Raw genomic sequence first — 18,772 nt, forward strand, 5'->3', positions numbered from 1 at the left:
GTGATTTGCTGGATAAAAAATATCGTCCTTCGTACAAAAGAAACTAATACCTTATAGAAATATTTGAAGTTCTGGTGGACATATGCATATGCCCTTTGCTCAATTTTTTGCTACTCTGGTGCGTGCTATCAATCTGGAACTTGAATTGGGCACCTTGGAAGCGTCAGATTCAAGAATAAATGCCTTAGCGAATTTGGAAAGTCCAAGGACCGGAGTTGAAGTTAAGACATCTGCATGTCACACAAATCTTTGATAGCTGTTTGTGGGTGGTTGGTAGTCTGCAAAACTCACCCACTAGTCCCCAAATACTTTGATATTATGCTGATCTTGGCTCAACTTTGCAAGTAAATTCTAATGCAAAAGGCATATTCACACAACAATGATTTCCATATAACAGTTAAAATAAATTTATTTCATTTCAATAAAATCTTAACAGTGAAAGTCCAATCTCTTGTAAACTGTAAAAGACCAACAAATTTCTGCAGTAGCCACAGAGTCCAACTGGTTTGTACAAGGGTAGCATTGCATTGCTCAAAGGACTCTTCACAGTGACTGCCAGTCTTTGAAATGAATTCACAAATCAATTATTTTTTTCCCTATAAAACATCTAATGCAGACTTCTAATTATTGGTATTCTACAATAGAATATGGGAAAGAGAAAATGTAGAATCAAAACTTTCAATAAATTAACAAGTTTCAAACATAAATTCCTCAAGAAAGAAAAAATCCTATACAAAATAAATAGCATAATCATAACTTAAAAGATAAGTATACGACAACTTATAAAATCCTAAGCTCTACTAATCTTTTTCCTTTGCGTCATCCTCATCCTCAACTTCATCCAGCACCTTCACAAAATCATAGCCTTCATCGTGATCAGCGGCAGAGAATATATAAGCAAAAGGAATGGGCCACGAGAAAAAATCAATAGACAGAACATCATAGTGCAGGCACACATACCTACCATGAAACTTGAACAATGGGAAACAGGATGAACAAGTCCCTGTACCTACACAATCAAATTCATTCTGACAAGATGCGAAGGGAATCTCACTATTTTTTTCTGCAAATCGCACGTGCATGCTAACCCATGGATCAAATCTAAGTAAGGGCAGCTTTCTCAAGCATCCCAAATCATATCATAATTATTGAACACACAAGACAGCGTCTGGACCGCGCGGCACTATCCACTTGGCGCCTCTAGACTGAGCATTGTTGAGATCCTTTTGTGACTCCTGTTTCTTGACTACCCCGGTATCATGATCATAGCATGTGCATTTCATATAGGTCTGTATACTCATACTTTTGTACTGGGCGTTCTTATCGCTCACGTCCTCGGTATTGTTTATTCTTGGACACCCCATTCCCACGGGGCAGGCCTCAGGTTGGACAGCTCGGGAAGAGCAGGAGGAGGACAGTGAGTATCTGGTTGGTTTAGTTTATCGGTATTGTTTTGATTCGATATGGTTGTATTGGATATTTTATTTGGAGTTATTCTAGACTTCGATTGGGTTGTATAACCATTATTTTTGTTGACTTTTCCGCTGTTATCTCTGATTATTGTTAATTAGGTTAATTGCATGCTTAGTTCTTGATTAGTAGGTGATTCTGGAACGGGTCACTACATTTATGGTATCAGAGCATGCATACGATTTTGGGATATAGATTCTGTTTTGGGAATTCCGTTGACCAATTTACTAGTTTTCCCTATTCTATGTTGTAGCAATGGCTGACCACTTTGGTGACGGGAGTAGTCAGGGGAGTGTAGGTCGATGGGGTGACCAGGACGATCATAGACGTCATTCTTTCTGTTTCTACTCCGATGGGTCATTCGGTGTTAGCGAAGCGTCTAGTGATGGGTTGTCCTTTAGATTTTGAGGGTAACGATGTTGTTATTTTTCGTTTTGTTCATCCTCTAAACTTGATTTCGAGGACGAAATCGTTTTAAGGGGGGGAGAATGTAGTAGCCCGAATTCCAAATTGGGTAATTAACGGAGTAATGGTGATTAAGAAGGTTTAATGTGTAATTTTGACCGAGTCATGATCGGACGGACCGAAGATGGTTCGGAAACACCGAAGAGGTCGGAAGGTCCGAAGTGAGTTCGGTGGATCCGATCATTAGGTGTCAAGAGTTGATCGACACGTGGGAGTTCGGACGTTCCGAAGTGTAGTTCGTTGAATCCGATCATGAGGTGTCAAGAGCAGCTGGACACGTGGGTGTTCGGACGGTCCGAAGTGTATGATCGGAGGATCCGATCATGAGCTGTCAAGAGCCAATGGACACGTAGCGTTCGGACGTTCCGAAGTGTTGTTCGGAGGATCCGAACATGGCCTATAAATAGTGCTCGAATTCCTCATTTTGGTATTGCCATTTCTTGAGATTGAGTCTTTAGTGAGAGAATTGGAAGGTTTCTAGGGTTAGTTGTTGGTCGAGCGATAGCCAAGAGCTGCCAGGAGTAGTAGCGTAGCGGCGCCTGAGTTTCAAGGCAATCGACATCAAAGGGCTGTCGACGGACGAAGGTAAACCCTAAACCTTTGGTAGTACTAGGGAGTACTGGTTTTGCTAGTCGAGCATGGTAGTATTGATTGAGTATGCTTTTGATGCGTAGGCTTGTGCTAGACCTGATTAGCGGTGTTGCGTAAGGCTAGGCTTGCTGTGATAGAGGTACGAAAGTACTATCTGAGATATCCTGGTTGAGTATACATTCTTATATGTGTTGCATGATTATGTGGTGCATTGATATATGTCATATGATGCATGCTATTATGTCACGTTTATTACTGCACGTTGCATTTCATGTTGAGCCGTATCTTCTTCGAGATAGCCTTTACTGTTGAGCTGTATCTCTTTCGAGATAAGCTATATCTTGGGGCCGCTCAGCCCTGTCTTGTGGACGCATGGACACCGAGAGTACACAGTGGCCGACGGGTCGGGAGGGCTTCGGTGGTCCGGGACATTTTAGGTCCACGTCTGTCTTGTAGTGGATGCAGTGACCCAGAGGTTGGACCGCGCGGCACTATCCACTTGGCGCCTCTAGACTGAGCATTGTTGAGATCCTTTTGTGACTCCTGTTTCTTGACTACCCCGGTATCATGATCATAGCATGTGCATTTCATATAGGTCTGTATACTCATACTTTTGTACTGGGCGTTCTTATCGCTCACGTCCTCGGTTTTGTTTATTCTTGGACACCCCATTCCCACGGGGCAGGCCTCAGGTTGGACAGCTCGGGAAGAGCAGGAGGAGGACAGTGAGTATCTGGTTGGTTTAGTTTATCGGTATTGTTTTGATTCGATATGGTTGTATTGGATATTTTATTTGGAGTTATTCTAGACTTCGATTGGGTTGTATAACCATTATTTTTGTTGACTTTTCCGCTGTTATCTCTGATTATTGTTAATTAGGTTAATTGCATGCTTAGTTCTTGATTAGTAGGTGATTCTGGAACGGGTCACTACAGTCTAGAGGCGCCAAGTGGATACTGCCGCGCGGTACTCCTCTGGGTCACTGCATCCACTACAAGAACAGACGTGGACCAAAAATGTCCCGGATCACCGAAGCCCTCCCGACCCGTCGGCCACTGTGTACTCTCGGTGTCCATGCGTCCACAAGACAAGACAGGGCTGAGCGGCCCCACAAGATATAGCTTATCTCGAAAGAGATACAGCTCAACAATAAAGGCTATCTCGAAGGAGATACGGCTCAACATGAAATGCAACATGCATCATAAAGCGTGACATAATAGCATGCATCATATGACATATATCAATGCACCACATAATCATGCAACACATATAAGAATGTATACTCGACCAGGATATCTCGGATAGTACTTTCGTACCTCTATCACAGCAATCCTAGCCTTACGCAACACCGCTAATCAGGTCTAGAACAAGCCTACGCATCAAAAGCATACCCAATGAACAATACTACCATGCTCGACTAGCAAAACCAGTACTCTCCAGTACTACCAAAGGTTTAGGGTTTACCTTCGTCCGTCGACAGCCCTTTGATGTCGATTGCCTCGTAACTCAGGCGTCGCTACGCTACCAATCCTGGCAGCTCTTGGCTATCGCTCGACCGTCAACTAACCCTAGAAACCTTCCAAACCTCTCAAATATGAGACACAACTCAAGAATTTGCAATGCAAAATGAGGAAATCCGAGCACTATTTATAGGCTATGTTCGGATCCACCGAACCCACTTCGGAACGTCCGAACTCCCACGTGTCCATCGGCTCTTGACACCTCATGATCGGATCCACCGAACTTACACTACGGATCATCCGAACTTGCATGTAAACCGACGTGTCGATCGACTCTTGACACCTCATGATCGGATCCACCGAACTTACTTCGGATCGTCCGAACTCTTCGGTGCTACCGAACCATCTTCGGTCCGTCCGATCATGACAACGGTCAAAATTACACATTAAACCTTCTTAATCACCATTAATCCGTTAATTACCCAATTTGGAATTCGGGCTACTACAACCTTACAGCGTTGCGTACACTATTTCATTCAACGGCGAGCGCGAAGTGATAAGATGTTGGAAAAAAATCAACTATGGACCGACTATGCATACTCTAAATTTGATATTTGGTCAAAAAAGTCAATTGAACATCGAGTAGCAAAATTTGACCAAAGGGATAAAACAGCATCCGTCGCGACAGGAGGAAGACCGGGTCGTCAACATCACGTACAAGCTGTGAACATTTCTACGCGTGAATGCACATGTGGTAAATTCACAATTTTTGGAATTCCTTGTTCACATGTTATATGTGCAGCGAAATGGTTTGGTTTGAATCCCGCACAACTTGTACAACCATGGTTTACATTGAGCGAATACGTGAACACATACGATGGAAGATTCTACCCTATTCATGATGAACAATATTGGGAAGAACCTACATTCCAATTACAACACAATGGTGTTCGTCGACAAAGGAGGCAGGCTGGTAGAGATCGCACGACACGCATAAGAAACGAGATGGATCAGCCATCAACGAGAGAGAGACAACGTGGGAGGTAAAATATATACAATTACGTATTCTACCTTATTTTTAAACCATAACATGTGAAGATATTAATGTAATTACAAATTTTTATTTATTAATAATTCTTGTTCGTTACAGGTAGGTGGAGTTGAGAAGATCGACTTATGGTGACAAATAATTATGTTTGTGACGTATATTTTACAAATTAATATTTAATTGTTATGACAATTCCGTGTTGTATTGTTATGAAAATTTTTTAATATGTAGTTTGTTGACTTATTTGATTTAATTTAGCAATTACACTTATGTTCTTTCATTACTATAAATTTATTCATAAAAGAATATTAAATCACAATCAATACATTCCACAAATATAAAAAGTCAATAATACAAAAATTGTATACGAATGTTGAAAAAATATGTTGCAGCAACCACTTGTAATTAAAATAAAAAAAAACTGAAAAACAAATTTGAAGATCCGTATTCGAAACAAAGAATTGCTCCTGTGGCTTGTTCGACTTCGATGCGAAATGAGGAGGAGGGCACCGCATTTAAATACTGGAAGTAGTCACGGGAATTAAAATGTCACGGATTTAGAATCCGGGAATGTCTGCCACGGATTCTAAGTTAGCGACGGTTTTTGGTAAACCGTCGCAAATAGCAACGGCGTTTGATTAAACCGTCGCCACTAGCGACGGTTTTTAAAAACCCGTCGCCGATCTATTTTTTTTTTTTTAAAAAAAATGAAAATCCGGAGACACGGATTGGACACGGCTTCTTAGAATCCGTGCCACACTCACTTTCTTTTTATTTTATTTTTTTCCAAAAAAAAAATTAATAAAAAATTCTGAATCCGGGACAGTAAGTCCCGGATTGTAATACTTTTACAAATCCTCCAAACTTGCCATATTTTTACAACGCTTTAATTAATTTATAATATTTTTTAAAAAAAACCAAGAACCACCACAAAAAAAAAAAAATCTAAAATAAAAAAATATGGCAAAACAAGTACAATGTAACGGCGAACAACCACACAAATGGCAACCGCACATTTCCCCGCCGCACATTTCCAGCGGCCGAGCACTCCGGTTACCATCAACTCCTCCACTGCCACCTTCTTCCACTCTCTCCCCAAGTACGCCACCAAAACCAAATCTTCACCTCCACTCAAATTCACATACTATACAGATTTCAGGCGTGTGTTTAAGCTTAGGAGCATAACCCAAGAAACCGAAAGCCAGCCCAAGCCAAGCTCAACCTCCGACACGCAGCAGCATTTGGTGGAGTTCTTGTACGAGGATCTTCCCCATCTGTTTGATGATCAAGGGATTGATCGGACGGCTTATGACGAGCGTGTGAATTTCAGAGACCCCATCACGAAGCACGGAAGTATCGGGGGGTACCTCTTCAATATCGCCATGTTGAAGAAGATCTTCAACCCAGATTTCCAGTTGCACTGGGTTAAACAGGTATTCTTTTTTAGCAGTTTAAATGGATTACAAGTGGGAAATATCAACCTGCAGCTCATCTACCACTAAGGTTCCAAGCTAGAGACAACGTTTCAGGTTTTTTTTCCCCGCAGGATGTCCAAATTTAGAAAATAAACACAGTACGGTAGTCTACTCGTGATATAGATTATGTTTGTTCAATTTACTTAGGTAGTCGACTCGCAGAACCCACTCGAATTATTTTCCAAATATGTGTGTTGAACTTGTACCAAAGCACATAGTTCTACCTCTAGTCCAATGCTTTTATTTCTAACATAAACATGCCTCTTGGTACATATGAATCATTCTAGAATTAACTTAATTTTCAGCCTATTTGATGTTTTAGAGTAACATGGTTAAAAGTAGCTGTGAAACACAAATGATTGAATATATTTCTAGTAATGTCTCTTATGATGTCCCAACATTTCCTTCATAATTTAAAGTCTTTCACTTGTCGTCGTGAAAAATTGGAACGCCAATGGAGGCTGCTAAGACCTGTGAATTTTGCCATTTGCATCAGACACAGAAGCCATTTTTCCTAAAATGACTTGTTGTATAATGGTGTAGACAGGAGCTTATGAGATAACTACAAGATGGACTATGGTGATGAAATTTGCACTATTGCCTTGGAGGCCTGAATTAGTCTTCACAGGCACTTCTGTTATGGGCATCAACCCACAAACTAATAAATTCTGCAGCCATCTGGTAAGATTTTACTATTCATACTCGACGACGGGAGCAATAGATATATAATTATAATTTTACAATAATCTTTAGCTAATTACATTTCTCTACAACTATTTCATCTCCAGGACTATTGGGATTCCATTGAGAACAATGAATATTTTTCTGTGGAAGGTTTACTTGAAGTGCTGAAGCAAGTAATAAACATTGCACATAATATTACATACTATAAAGAATACTTTGCAAGTGATTTTCTTTGATTCTTGGAGTGCCACCTTTGCAGCTGCGTTTTTACAAGACTCCGGACTTGGAAACACCTAAATATCAGATACTGAAACGAACTGCCAATTATGAGGTCCCGAGTTCGTATAAGTAGAATCAGCCGCAGTTATCTCGTTTAATTTTTTAAAAAAAATAATTCAACGAGCATTAATAATAAGATGTGTGATATGATATGCAGGTAAGAAAGTATGAGCCATTTATAGTGGTCGAAACAGACACGAACCAGCTATCTGGTTCAAGCGGCTTTAACTCAGTTGCTGGGTAAGGTTCTATCAATCACGTCCCAAACTCTTACCTACATGGATTGGATAATCTCGTGCTTGTAGTTTTTCATGACCGAATCTTTTGAATCCTGTGTATATTGCATCTTTCTAATTAATGTTTTATTATTTGAAATTCAACATATCTCCTAGGTACATATTTGGGAAAAATGCCACAACGGAGAAAATACCAATGACAACTCCGGTGTTTACTCAAGCATTTGACCCGGAGATCTCCAAGCTTTCTATTCAAATAGTTCTTCCGGCAGACAAAGATTTGAGCAGTTTACCAGCTCCAAATCAAGATAGTGTTAAGTTGAATAAAGTTGAAGGTGGTATAGCTGCAGTTTCAAGATTCAGTGGAAAACCAACAGATGATATTGCTCGAAAGAAGGAAAACGCACTTCGATCTGCACTCGTAAGAGACGGTCTGAATCCCAAAGTCGGTTGTATGCTAGCTCGATATAACGATCCCGGTCGAACTTGGAGTTTTATAATGGTAAGTCAATCTAAATCTTCTCTGCTTTATGCACAAAATCATATTTACCAATATTCACTGCACATTTTCCCATCCTTATCCATCAATTGTGAGAGAAAAAATAGTTTCTTGTAGTAATCGTATTTGCGCGGTTAAGTTGATCAAACATGGGGCATGTGTCTCACATAGCTGGTCTCGAGTTCGTTGAACGTGAGAGTTGTTGAAGCTCACAAAATGCAGTTGTCACATGCCTAAATCTCATTTTCTTGGTTTCTTTAAATATCGTTCGGCTTGAGACACGTGAGATGATAAATGATATATAATACAAGGATAAATTGAGAGACGTAGATAACATAGTCGTGCAGTACTGAGTCAAACGTCGAATGAAATAAACAATACTTACATTTGTCTTTGTTTCATGTGTGGTGTGATATGCAGAGGAATGAAATTCTTATATGGCTTGAAGAGTTTTCGTTGGACTGAGCATTTGGAACCCATTGCTTCATTTTGATCGATATTTGAATGTAAATGTATTGCAATTAATTGCTTCAAATAATCTTTTCAAATAGGAATTCAACATTTAAACAAAATTAGTAGACATATTGTTTCACTTCATTTATATATTTCTTTATTTTTATATTATATTCTTTTCATATATGAGTATTACTTGAATCAATCTTCTCATATCCAATTTATCACCAAATAACTTAAATCAATCTTCTCATATCCAAGACATTGCATAATTGCAAGGACATTTTTAAAAAATACTTATGTTTTGTTTAGATTAATAAATTTGAGAGGATGTATTTAATTGGTATCAAGTCATTTTGACTTGTTTGGATTAGCAAAAATTAAATTTTGTAATTGGATTGATAATAAGGTATATGAATTTCAAATATATTCAAATGTGTTTTTGTTATTTAGATAAATCAGATCATATACTTCAAATTCACCATTTACATATTTAAATCAAATCATGTACTTCAAATTCACCATTTATATATTTATAAAGTGTTTCATTTTAAATAGGTTGAATTTCAAAATCACCCAATAATATTGTCATTAAAAATTCATTTTACTTTGTGTAACGCGTGTTTAAAGAAGTAAGATATTAATTTAAGATTTGATCTATTGTTTCATTGTAATAAAACTATAACTGAAATATGTGGATTTCAAATCCATCTTCTCAAGTGCATTCTAAATGAATTTCAAATTCATCTCATATCAATTTATACAATTTTAATAATAATTGTCGTGAATTTCAAATATTATCAAGAAATCAAAATAATGTATTCCACAAATCAAATTTATCATTCTAAATCAAATTGAACAATCCTAACACAACCTTAATGTGTATCAATTAATTTAATATGTTTTAATTAATTTAATAAAATATTTATTAAAACCGACAATACATATACCTTAACCGATATGGTCATTGGTCAACAATTTTTTTTTTAATAATTGTCAACAACCTTATTTTGATAACGACCAAATAATGGATGATCGCATGCTCCATGAAATTTTCGGCAACTAAAGTTGTAATATAATAAATTTAAATTAATATTGATGATTAGTATATTCTATAAATTAATATTGTTGGGACAGAAAAAATTTAATAATTTAAAATGGTATTAATTTTTTAAATTGGGACAGAAAAATTTTACTAATTTAAAATGGTATTAATTTATTATTTTAAATAGAATTTTTTATTTCGATTCAAAAAATAACAATTTAAATATATAAAAATCATTGTGTTTTTTTTTAATGTACATATCATATTCCTTGATTTAATATAAAAAGAAAAATCCTTTATACGTAAATAATAAAATAAAATTAATTTTATAACGTGAGAATAATTTACATAAATTTATAAGAATTTTTTTGAAACTTAAGGGGGTGTGTTCAATCTAAACTTTTAATGACTTTTAATGACTTTTTTTTAAAAGGTGGACTTTTGTGGAGTTGATGGATTTTGATTGACTTTTATAGAATCTCATGGAATTGTAAAACATATTTCATAGACTTTTATAGACTTTTTTTCAAGATTTTGGTAGACTTTTGTAAACTTTTATAATTGTGATTTATTTTTTATTAATTTTTTTTTAAATAATTATTGGACATGTATAACCTATTAAATTTTAAATTTTTTTTATTTCATGAAAATGTAAATAAATTTTACTTATTTAAAGGTTAAATAAATTTAATTTATGAAAAACGAAAAATGAACTATCCAATTTATTGAAATCAAAATTTCCATTCTTTATGTCAATTCAACATATTAATGAACAATATTTTTATAAGTTCATAATAAAATTTTATTAAAATGAACAATTTATGAAATACAATAATCATAATGATTCAAGAAAAAAACAACAATTCATCTATTTTTACACATAAATATTGGCAATATAATAAATTCAAGATTGACCAATCATACCTTTGAATAGAAGAAATTTTTTTGAGAGAGAGAAGAACCCTAGAGATGACTTGAGATAGAAGAGAGATAGCGTATTTTTCAAAAAAGAAAGTCCATCAAAATCTTTGGTATATGTGGAAGAATATTTTAGATTTTCTGCAACTGTACATAAGGCTTCAAGGTTTGTACATGAATAATAAAATAAGAATCCTTGAAAATCTATGGATTTTTGGATACCTCTTGACTTTTGTAGAGTTTTAAAAAGTCAAGTTTGAATACCACATAAAACTCTGCCAAAATCCATGTTGAATACCACTAAACATATATAGAGTCATTAAAAGTTTAGATTGAATACCTCTAGATTTTAAAATTCCATAAAAATCATTAAAAGTTTAGATTGAATACACTCCCCTTATTATCTTATTAATATATCAAAATTATTAATTTAGAATGATGAAACCCAAAAAAAAAAAGAGTAGGTCTCATGTGAGACCGTCTCACCGATCTTAATCCGTGAGACGGATCAACCCGACCCATATTCAAAATAAAAAGTAATACTTTTAGCATAAAAAGTCATACTTTTTCATGGATGACCCAAATAAAGATCCGTCTCACAGAATACGACCCGTGAGACCGTCTCATACAAGTTTTTGCCAAAAAAAAATTATTTTAATGAACATTATTAAATAGAGTGAGTCTCATGTGAGACATTTTCACGGGTCATAATCCGTGAGACGGGTCAACCCTATCCATATTCACAACAAAAAGTAATACTCTTAGCATAAAAAGTAATACTTTTTCATGGGTGACCCAAATAAGAGATCCGTCTCACAAATACGATCCGTGAGACCGTCTCACACAAATTTTTGCCTATTAAATATTAATTTATTGATGTCCACGACCCCACCAAAACTATCCGAGCCGTAGTCCCCAAGAAAAATGACCAAGACTCGCATAAATTTACACAATCAGATATATAATCCACCCGTAGTCCCCGTCATCGTTCGAAATCACAATACTTCACAGTTGAAAAGAAGCAAATATGGGCCTCGGGAAACTGAGAATTGGTGGGGCGTGGAGTGGGGTGCTGGAAGTGGAACTAGATGGCTGGACAGTGGCCATGTTGAGAGAAGAAGTGGCAAACCGATCAAACTGCGGTGGGCCTCACTCCATAAACCTCATATGCGGGGGGAAAATGCTCAGAGATGGTGATGGCTCGGAGAAATTGATCCAATTGGGTGTCAAAAACAACGCCAAGATTTTTGCTTCCAAGGTTTCTTCTGATCAAGTCGGGAAGTCTCAAAAAGATGAGTTCTTGGCCGAGGAAGAGCGCGCCAACAAACTTTCCAGGCTCAAGTTAGTGTGTACTTGTAATTGTTGTGCCTTTTTTCTATGTGTGTGGATCTTGGGTTATTTGGAGTATTGGAATTTTGATTATTTGTTTTTCTGATTGCATAATCATAGCAGATTGTCTCTTGAAGAATCTTTCCTATATTTTTTTTCTTGAATTTTTGGACTTAGTTGCTGTGCTTGTGTCCGTTTGGTCGTACTTCTTGGGCTTCTTCGAATTTTCTAATTGTGTATTGTAATGATCAAAGTGGTTTGTAAACAATCAAGTTGCCGTATAACTCGCACAATTCACTGAATTGCGGATGGATTGTGGCCGTGTAAAGGATAAATGCATAACTTGTGGTTATTGTTGGTTTTTGTAAATGTTGAACTTGGTATGATTGATGGTTTCTTGATATATGATGTGATTCTGGGAGAAATTTGTATACCAAATGCTACTCCAGTGTCTCTGAGTCTGAGCTTGAATCGTTTATTTTTGGGCATTTCTCCATCTGATATTGGTGTATCAGTCTATGTCTTTGAATAAGTGAATAGGAGTTTTGCCTATTTCCCCCCTCTTTTTCAGTATCATGCTGTGACTTAATACTGAATTGCCTGTTGACTCCAGAGTTAGCTCATAGTGGTGAACACTTGTTATTTTCTGCGATTTTGGTCACGAGCTCGTGATAAATTGCATATATAAGTGTCAATTATCTTATCTCAAAATTTTACCATAAAATTCACTATGGTTTCAGATTTTCTGGATGTATTGGGCGGCCAAATCTGCTTTTGATTCTTGCCCTTGTCTGGGGTTTTGTTAGTTTTCTATGAGCCAAATTTTAGTGTGATAGATGTATGTTAAACAGGGCCTTTGATACTTTTGGGATAGAATATAAATTTGCATTGATTGGGTCTTAAGAAATTTCAGGTGCATAATTATTGAGCGAAAAATCTAATTTATCTGTATAGACATTGCAGTCTTCTTTTTTTCTGGTCATGGTTATAGTTTTAAGATGTAGTGTTTTTCTTACCAGTTTTTTCAACAATTATCATATTAAGTTCAACCACAATTTGATATCCAGAACGATCAGTCTTGTGATTCATGGCATTATTCTGCATTCATTTTTCTCGCTTTCTTTGTGACATCACAGGGCTGCTGCTACGTCTTTGGCCAGTAGACATGTAGATGGTTCATTACCTGATGGAGACTTCAATCTAGAGCTGGAAAATCAGAGTGGGGAAAAAGTGCAGTTGGGATCTGAAACTGACCAACGGTACGAGTGTACTCCAAGCTAGTGTATTAGTGTTTGTATCTGATATGGTTTTTGAATGTATGTGGATGATGAGATCAAACTGTTGCTAAATGAGTTAAATCTCTGTTGCTTCTTTAATCTTAAAACTTGAAATTTCTTTGTGGCAGGGCAATAGTGATGGGACTCATGCTTCACACTAATGGAAAAGCACTGATACGAAAGCAACAATATAGAGATGCATTGGAAGTCCTCACCATTGGTGAGGTGAGTGTCTAAAAACCTAATGTGAAAGATAATAAATTCATTGTGAATGCATTGAAATTGAAAATTTTGTTTTTGGCGAAGGAATTTGATTTGGGGAAAGAATATGGAGCTTGAGTTTTTAAACGAGATCAATCTTGTTGAATGTATTTGAAATCTAATATTAAATATGTAAGAGGTGATTTGAAATCTATCTAGCATTCAAACAACTAAAATAGATTGAAATCTTTGATTTCAAATTACTCGGTCCAAATGCGTCCTTTGGGAATTGCATGATACAACTGTAACATGAACCATAATCATATGTGAAAAGGATGATATGTAAAGTATATTCTCCATTTGCAAGAATGGTTTAAAATTTCTGGATTTAGAAATATTAAGGATTGTATGGTCATACACCTGGGGTGTTTGTTTATTATTTGACCCCGGTCAAATATTTTTTTCAGTTTTGGCCTCCATTGACTTTTATCTTTCCTGCTCTATTATGTTGTTTCATTTTGAAATAATATGAACACGGTGAAGAGACAAGAGGGCATAACACAGGATCAAAGTGGTCAGTTATGTTGCCAATGTCCACTGAAAAAATTTCAAAATGCTAAAATTCTTATCACTGTTATTATTCAACAAAAGATCACGCTTTCGTGTAGTTTGAGATAACATCTTACAGATAAACATTGCATGAGAAATCACTCCATGTAAATTACAAAAAAATATAATAATATCAAATCCAATTGGAGTATATCATCTTTGATTTACAACATATATAAAATGACTAGGTTGGTTGATGTAGCTTAATTTTCCTTGTTATGGATTTTCTTAAATTTAGATTAAGATATTTATACTCTTTCGGCAACCAGGCTTCTGTAACTTTCAACTCATGCTATCCGGAATGATGCTTTTATGTTTCAACAATTAGCTTTTGTTTTTATGCATGCCTTTTCTTGATGTTGTTGGCTTGTCTATTTATTTCTGTATTGCCTGGCAAAGTTGTCGATTTCATTAGAATTTTCACAATCCCTGTAGGGTTATTTGTCTATAAATTTTTTCATATATCTCCTGATAATGCGACAACCTTTTCGTTCTTGTAGGAGGCTTTTTCTCTGTGCGACCCAAAGCTTGTCGAGGTGAGACATCGTCGTTTTAGTAATTGTAACAAAGAAACTTCTCATTCTTTTTCTCAAACTAAATTTCAGAGAATCAAATCCTTCCAGTCCTTGTCATTCTCAAAAATCATCAGTTATGATGCTTGTCTAGTGGATCTATTGTTTGCAATCATATCGAAAGAAGTCTCAGTTTATCCCATTTTTTTCATTTTTCAATCTCCAACACAATGTGGATCAACTGAAAATTTGAAACAATAGTTGGGTCATTTTGTCTTTAGCTATTGTAGCACCTTAGTTTGTGGAAAGAATTGAAACGAAATTATCAGCCAAATTATTTTTGGAGCACATTTAGACAACAACTTTATGCTTGTGGTTTGTTTTTGGACCTCCAGATGGTTGACAACGTATCAATTCTTCAAATAGACATGGTGTGGTGCTATTTTATGCTCCGAGATATCAGTTGGCTTTCCGTAGCAGGTATCCGCCTCGCAAAAGCCAGAGAAGGCATTGAGCGTTCTCATGGAAAGGAATCTGCTCGCCTGAGGATTCTCCAAGGAGGTCGTTTTCCCGAGCTAGCCTTGTGAGTCATGGATCACCTTTAGCATTGCAAGTAGTTGTTGCAATAAACAAGGTTTATGTTGTTATCATTCATCTGTAGACACTTGAGAATGGAGTTGCTAGAAGGAGTGGTCGCATATCACGGTGGACAGTTGCAAAAATCAAAAGATTTCCTGACATCTGCGCAGGCTAAATTTTTCCAGGTTAATTGACCATAGTCTGTTGCTTCTTGTACACCGCCTGTGATTTTATAAATAATTTTTACTCGTGTCAATCCATCTTTATTTATTCAGAGAAATTTGATTTACTATTGATTGTATTTTTACCTGAGGTTCCCCTAAGAATGAGATAAGGAAAGGTTCCCTTCTGACTTTTTCTAATGAGTTCCAATTTAGTCATATAGTTGCACATTATTTTCTTAACAAACTAAATGCAATTTTATTTAAATTCATTTATGGAAAGCATTTTCTTGTTCGAATTTCTGTTGACGTGTAAATTTAAAATTTTGTAGTCAAGGGGTATACGGTGGATTGATATTCCATGTTCCATTCTTCATTATGAGTTCTTATGTGCTTCATTCCAGAACCAATTGTTGTTTCGGTACATTAACACGTGTGTTGTTTCAGCTTCAAGTTCCTGATGAAACCCTGTCTTTTCTAATGAGCATGGGTTATAAAGATCGTGAAGCAAAGAGGGCCCTACGCATGAACAACTTGGATGTTGGAAGTGCTGTTGATTTTCTTGTTGAGGAAAAGGCAAAAAGGGCTAAAAAACGTGAGGAGAATCTTAGAAGACAGGAAGAAATCCTGTGAGTTTTAACATGTTTAATATAATCATCACGCTTTATCTTATGTCCTACACAGTGCAATGTTTATTTGACTAGAATTCAATGCCAGGGAGCAAAAACAATATGGAGTGACTCCTCTTAAGAAAGCAGTGGATCTCCAGAAAGTATATGAATTGGTCTCCATAGGGTAAGATTTGTCGGCAAAGTGAGAAGTAAGAATAGTTGTAGATTTAGAGGTTCATTTGCATATTCGGTTGACTGACAAACCATTACAAATGTGGCCTTTAACCGGTGATTTTCGCTTTCTTGTGAATCTACATTTTCCTTGCGCTTTTCATGGAATTATCAAGTTTTTGCCATAAGCATTGATGTATTTCTGAAATTTTCTGATGTACAGGTTTGAGAAAGATCTTGCTGCAGAGGCCCTTCGCAGAAATGAAAATGATACCCAGAAGGCTTTGGATGACTTGACAAACCCTGAAACAAATTCTGCTTTACAAGTCAGTTCGCTTGTTTAATGTTTCAGTTTTGTTCTCCTGAATTCCAACCATTGTTTTTGTTTGGATGTGCAGAATGAAATTATATCAAGGAAAAGGAAAAGGTCGCGTCAAGCAGAAGCTGCTGCTAGAGGAAGTCTTTTATCCATGGGTTTCACGAGTGCATCAGGTATCTAAAATTCGTTACAGATCCCAATATGAGAACTAATACAGGAGAATATACATAGTTTTCAAATCATATGTTGCATCAAAGGATTCTTTGTTTATGTTCTTGGCCTTTTTTGAATGATGTATAATTATCCAGAGGTACACAATATGAGATCCTGCATAGTTGTTGTCTTTGGTTCATGGGATCACAAAAGAAAATCAGTGTTGTGTTATCGAAACAACTTGAGTCATACTCAGAGAAGAGATTATATAGAACAGAATTTTAGTCGTGTAGAAATACATGCTGAGAAAGAGTAAAAATTCATTTTAATGAAAAAGCCTGAATCAAAATTAACATTATTCAGAGTTGAGAAAAAGCACAGGGCTTCCGTAAAGACATTCTTGTGGTTAAATTCAAAGCTAAGGCAATTGTGAAGCGCCTCCATGCAGATAAATTTATTTTATGCTGAGGGAAGAGATGAGTACTAGCATATGCCCCAGTGTAGACAAATGAGTTTAAATAATGGAACTAATGTGAACGACAACTGAGGAAGACGGCAATATCAAGGTCCGAAGTTTATTTATTTGGCTTTTATAAATGATCCTCGATAGAATGGAGGGAATGCAGAAGAATCATTCATTCGACCCCAACAACTATGATAAATTTTGGTATATTGTTTTTCAAGTTTAAGTTGCGAAATATATAAACTGTTGGTCCCCTATCTTATTCTAGTTCATTCTTAAGGGTTGCAAAGTTGACCCTAGGATGCAGAAGCGTTGAACACTTATTTTTCAACCTTTTTCTACTCGAGTTACCTTCCCATTAGCGTAGGTATGGGCTAAACAAGGATTAGTAACAGGGGGAAGGCAGATTCAGTGCCGTGCAATCTAGCTTCTTTATCATGCCATATATTATGTGTTGCATGGAATATATTTTTATTAATGTTTCATTTTTACTCTTATTAGTGGACGAAGCTCTTCACAAGTTTAGCAATGAAGAGCAGGCATTAAACTATCTACTCGGACAACTGAACGGAAGTACCACAGATGCATCAGGCATAAATCTTTCTGTTCCACCAAAGAATGCTCATGAGACGGAAAACTTAGGATCCAATGATATAGGCAGCAGCTCTGGAGGTACATCAAACGACGACGATTTTAAGGTTCGGGATATGGAGATGGAAGGTGAACTAACAGAAGAACTGCACAACACAGATGCATATTCCGACTATGATATTGATGTTACAATAGAAGGTGAGGCGATAAACGAGTACTTGGCATTGTTAAATTCTGCTGAAAATGTGGTAAAAGTTTTTACATAGACCTGAGAATTTTTATAACTTGTTCTACTTTGACACAACTATGTATAGCCTGCACTCATGAGTCATGGATGGTTCTGAAATTGGTTTTAATAATAGCAAAAAGATGGGGTCTCATTTGCTATGTCTTGTCTACTACAGGATTTTCTCGCACAAATTTCCCATCTGTATAGATTGTTAAATAAATAAATAAATAAAAACTTTTTTATATTAACTTTATTTCCTATTTTTATTTTATTTTAATATATACTTTGTTTGCTGTTTTAGAAAACGACTGATTTGTTAACAAATCCTATGTTATTCTATTTTATTTCCGGACATAAAAATGAAAAAAATTGAACCAATCCTGATATATACCAATTTTAATTGGGGTTAACCAGATCATAACTGAGCTAAATCAGTATATATTATTAGTGAATTCGATGAGAAAAAAAATCAAAATATTGTTTAATTAATTCATTTATTGAAAAAATTACAACGGGCTAGTGTGATAATAGGCAACATACAATCATTGACTGGCTAAATATAAAATTTAGGGTACTTGGAAAAAAATACACAAAAATATATGTAGAATTGCTTTTAAAAACAAAAATATTAATTTATAAAATTGAAAAGATAAAAAAAGCACATAAGAATAGTTGGCATACTTTCTTAAAAAAGAAAGAAAGAGTAGTTGGCTTGCAAGCAAGATATCACAAAAAGGAGGTCCAACCACAATTTATGACGTGAAAGTAAAGGCAAAAAAAACACAGGCTTGCACCGACAATATATATATATATATATATATATATATATATATATATATATATATATATATATATATATATATATATATATATATATATATATATATATATATATATATATTTATTTATTTGCACATAACTTCATACAAATTTAAATTTCAAAA

At 35.7% G+C, this 18,772-nt stretch overlaps 2 protein-coding genes across 2 annotated transcripts; both read left to right on the forward strand.

Annotated features, from left to right (window-relative positions):
* Positions 1 to 5,991: 5,991 nt before the first annotated feature.
* On the forward strand, positions 5,992 to 8,831 carry LOC140825971 (uncharacterized). The gene is made up of 7 exons (XM_073188042.1): positions 5,992 to 6,467; positions 7,053 to 7,190; positions 7,298 to 7,366; positions 7,453 to 7,524; positions 7,630 to 7,712; positions 7,865 to 8,210; positions 8,628 to 8,831. The coding sequence occupies exons 1-7, from the start codon at positions 6,036 to 6,038 to the stop codon at positions 8,670 to 8,672; spliced, it is 1,185 nt and encodes a 394-aa protein (XP_073044143.1). The 5' UTR covers positions 5,992 to 6,035; the 3' UTR covers positions 8,673 to 8,831.
* A 2,737-nt stretch (positions 8,832 to 11,568) lies between these two features.
* On the forward strand, positions 11,569 to 17,986 carry LOC140825972 (uncharacterized). The gene is made up of 11 exons (XM_073188043.1): positions 11,569 to 11,964; positions 13,089 to 13,211; positions 13,358 to 13,454; positions 14,540 to 14,575; positions 14,947 to 15,134; positions 15,213 to 15,315; positions 15,739 to 15,920; positions 16,009 to 16,086; positions 16,297 to 16,399; positions 16,472 to 16,565; positions 17,510 to 17,986. Exons 1-11 carry the CDS (start codon positions 11,651 to 11,653, stop codon positions 17,863 to 17,865), a joined length of 1,674 nt encoding a protein of 557 aa, XP_073044144.1. The 5' UTR covers positions 11,569 to 11,650; the 3' UTR covers positions 17,866 to 17,986.
* Positions 17,987 to 18,772: the final 786 nt, after the last annotated feature.

Source organism: Primulina eburnea, chromosome 3 (genome assembly GCF_022965805.1).
Source record: "Primulina eburnea isolate SZY01 chromosome 3, ASM2296580v1, whole genome shotgun sequence".
Taxonomy (NCBI): domain Eukaryota; kingdom Viridiplantae; phylum Streptophyta; class Magnoliopsida; order Lamiales; family Gesneriaceae; genus Primulina; species Primulina eburnea.

Excerpts from the sequence above, each read along its gene's own strand:
- LOC140825971 (XM_073188042.1), top strand. The coding sequence starts at position 6,036 with ATGGCAACCGCACATTTCCCCGCCGCACATTTCCAGCGGCCGAGCACT. Across the intron at positions 6,468-7,052 it reads AGTTGCACTGGGTTAAACAG|ACAGGAGCTTATGAGATAAC; the intron begins GTATTCTTTTTT and ends ATAATGGTGTAG. Across the intron at positions 7,367-7,452 it reads TACTTGAAGTGCTGAAGCAA|CTGCGTTTTTACAAGACTCC; the intron begins GTAATAAACATT and ends CCACCTTTGCAG.
- LOC140825972 (XM_073188043.1), top strand. The coding sequence starts at position 11,651 with ATGGGCCTCGGGAAACTGAGAATTGGTGGGGCGTGGAGTGGGGTGCTG. Across the intron at positions 13,455-14,539 it reads AAGTCCTCACCATTGGTGAG|GAGGCTTTTTCTCTGTGCGA; the intron begins GTGAGTGTCTAA and ends TCGTTCTTGTAG. Across the intron at positions 16,566-17,509 it reads GGGTTTCACGAGTGCATCAG|TGGACGAAGCTCTTCACAAG; the intron begins GTATCTAAAATT and ends TACTCTTATTAG.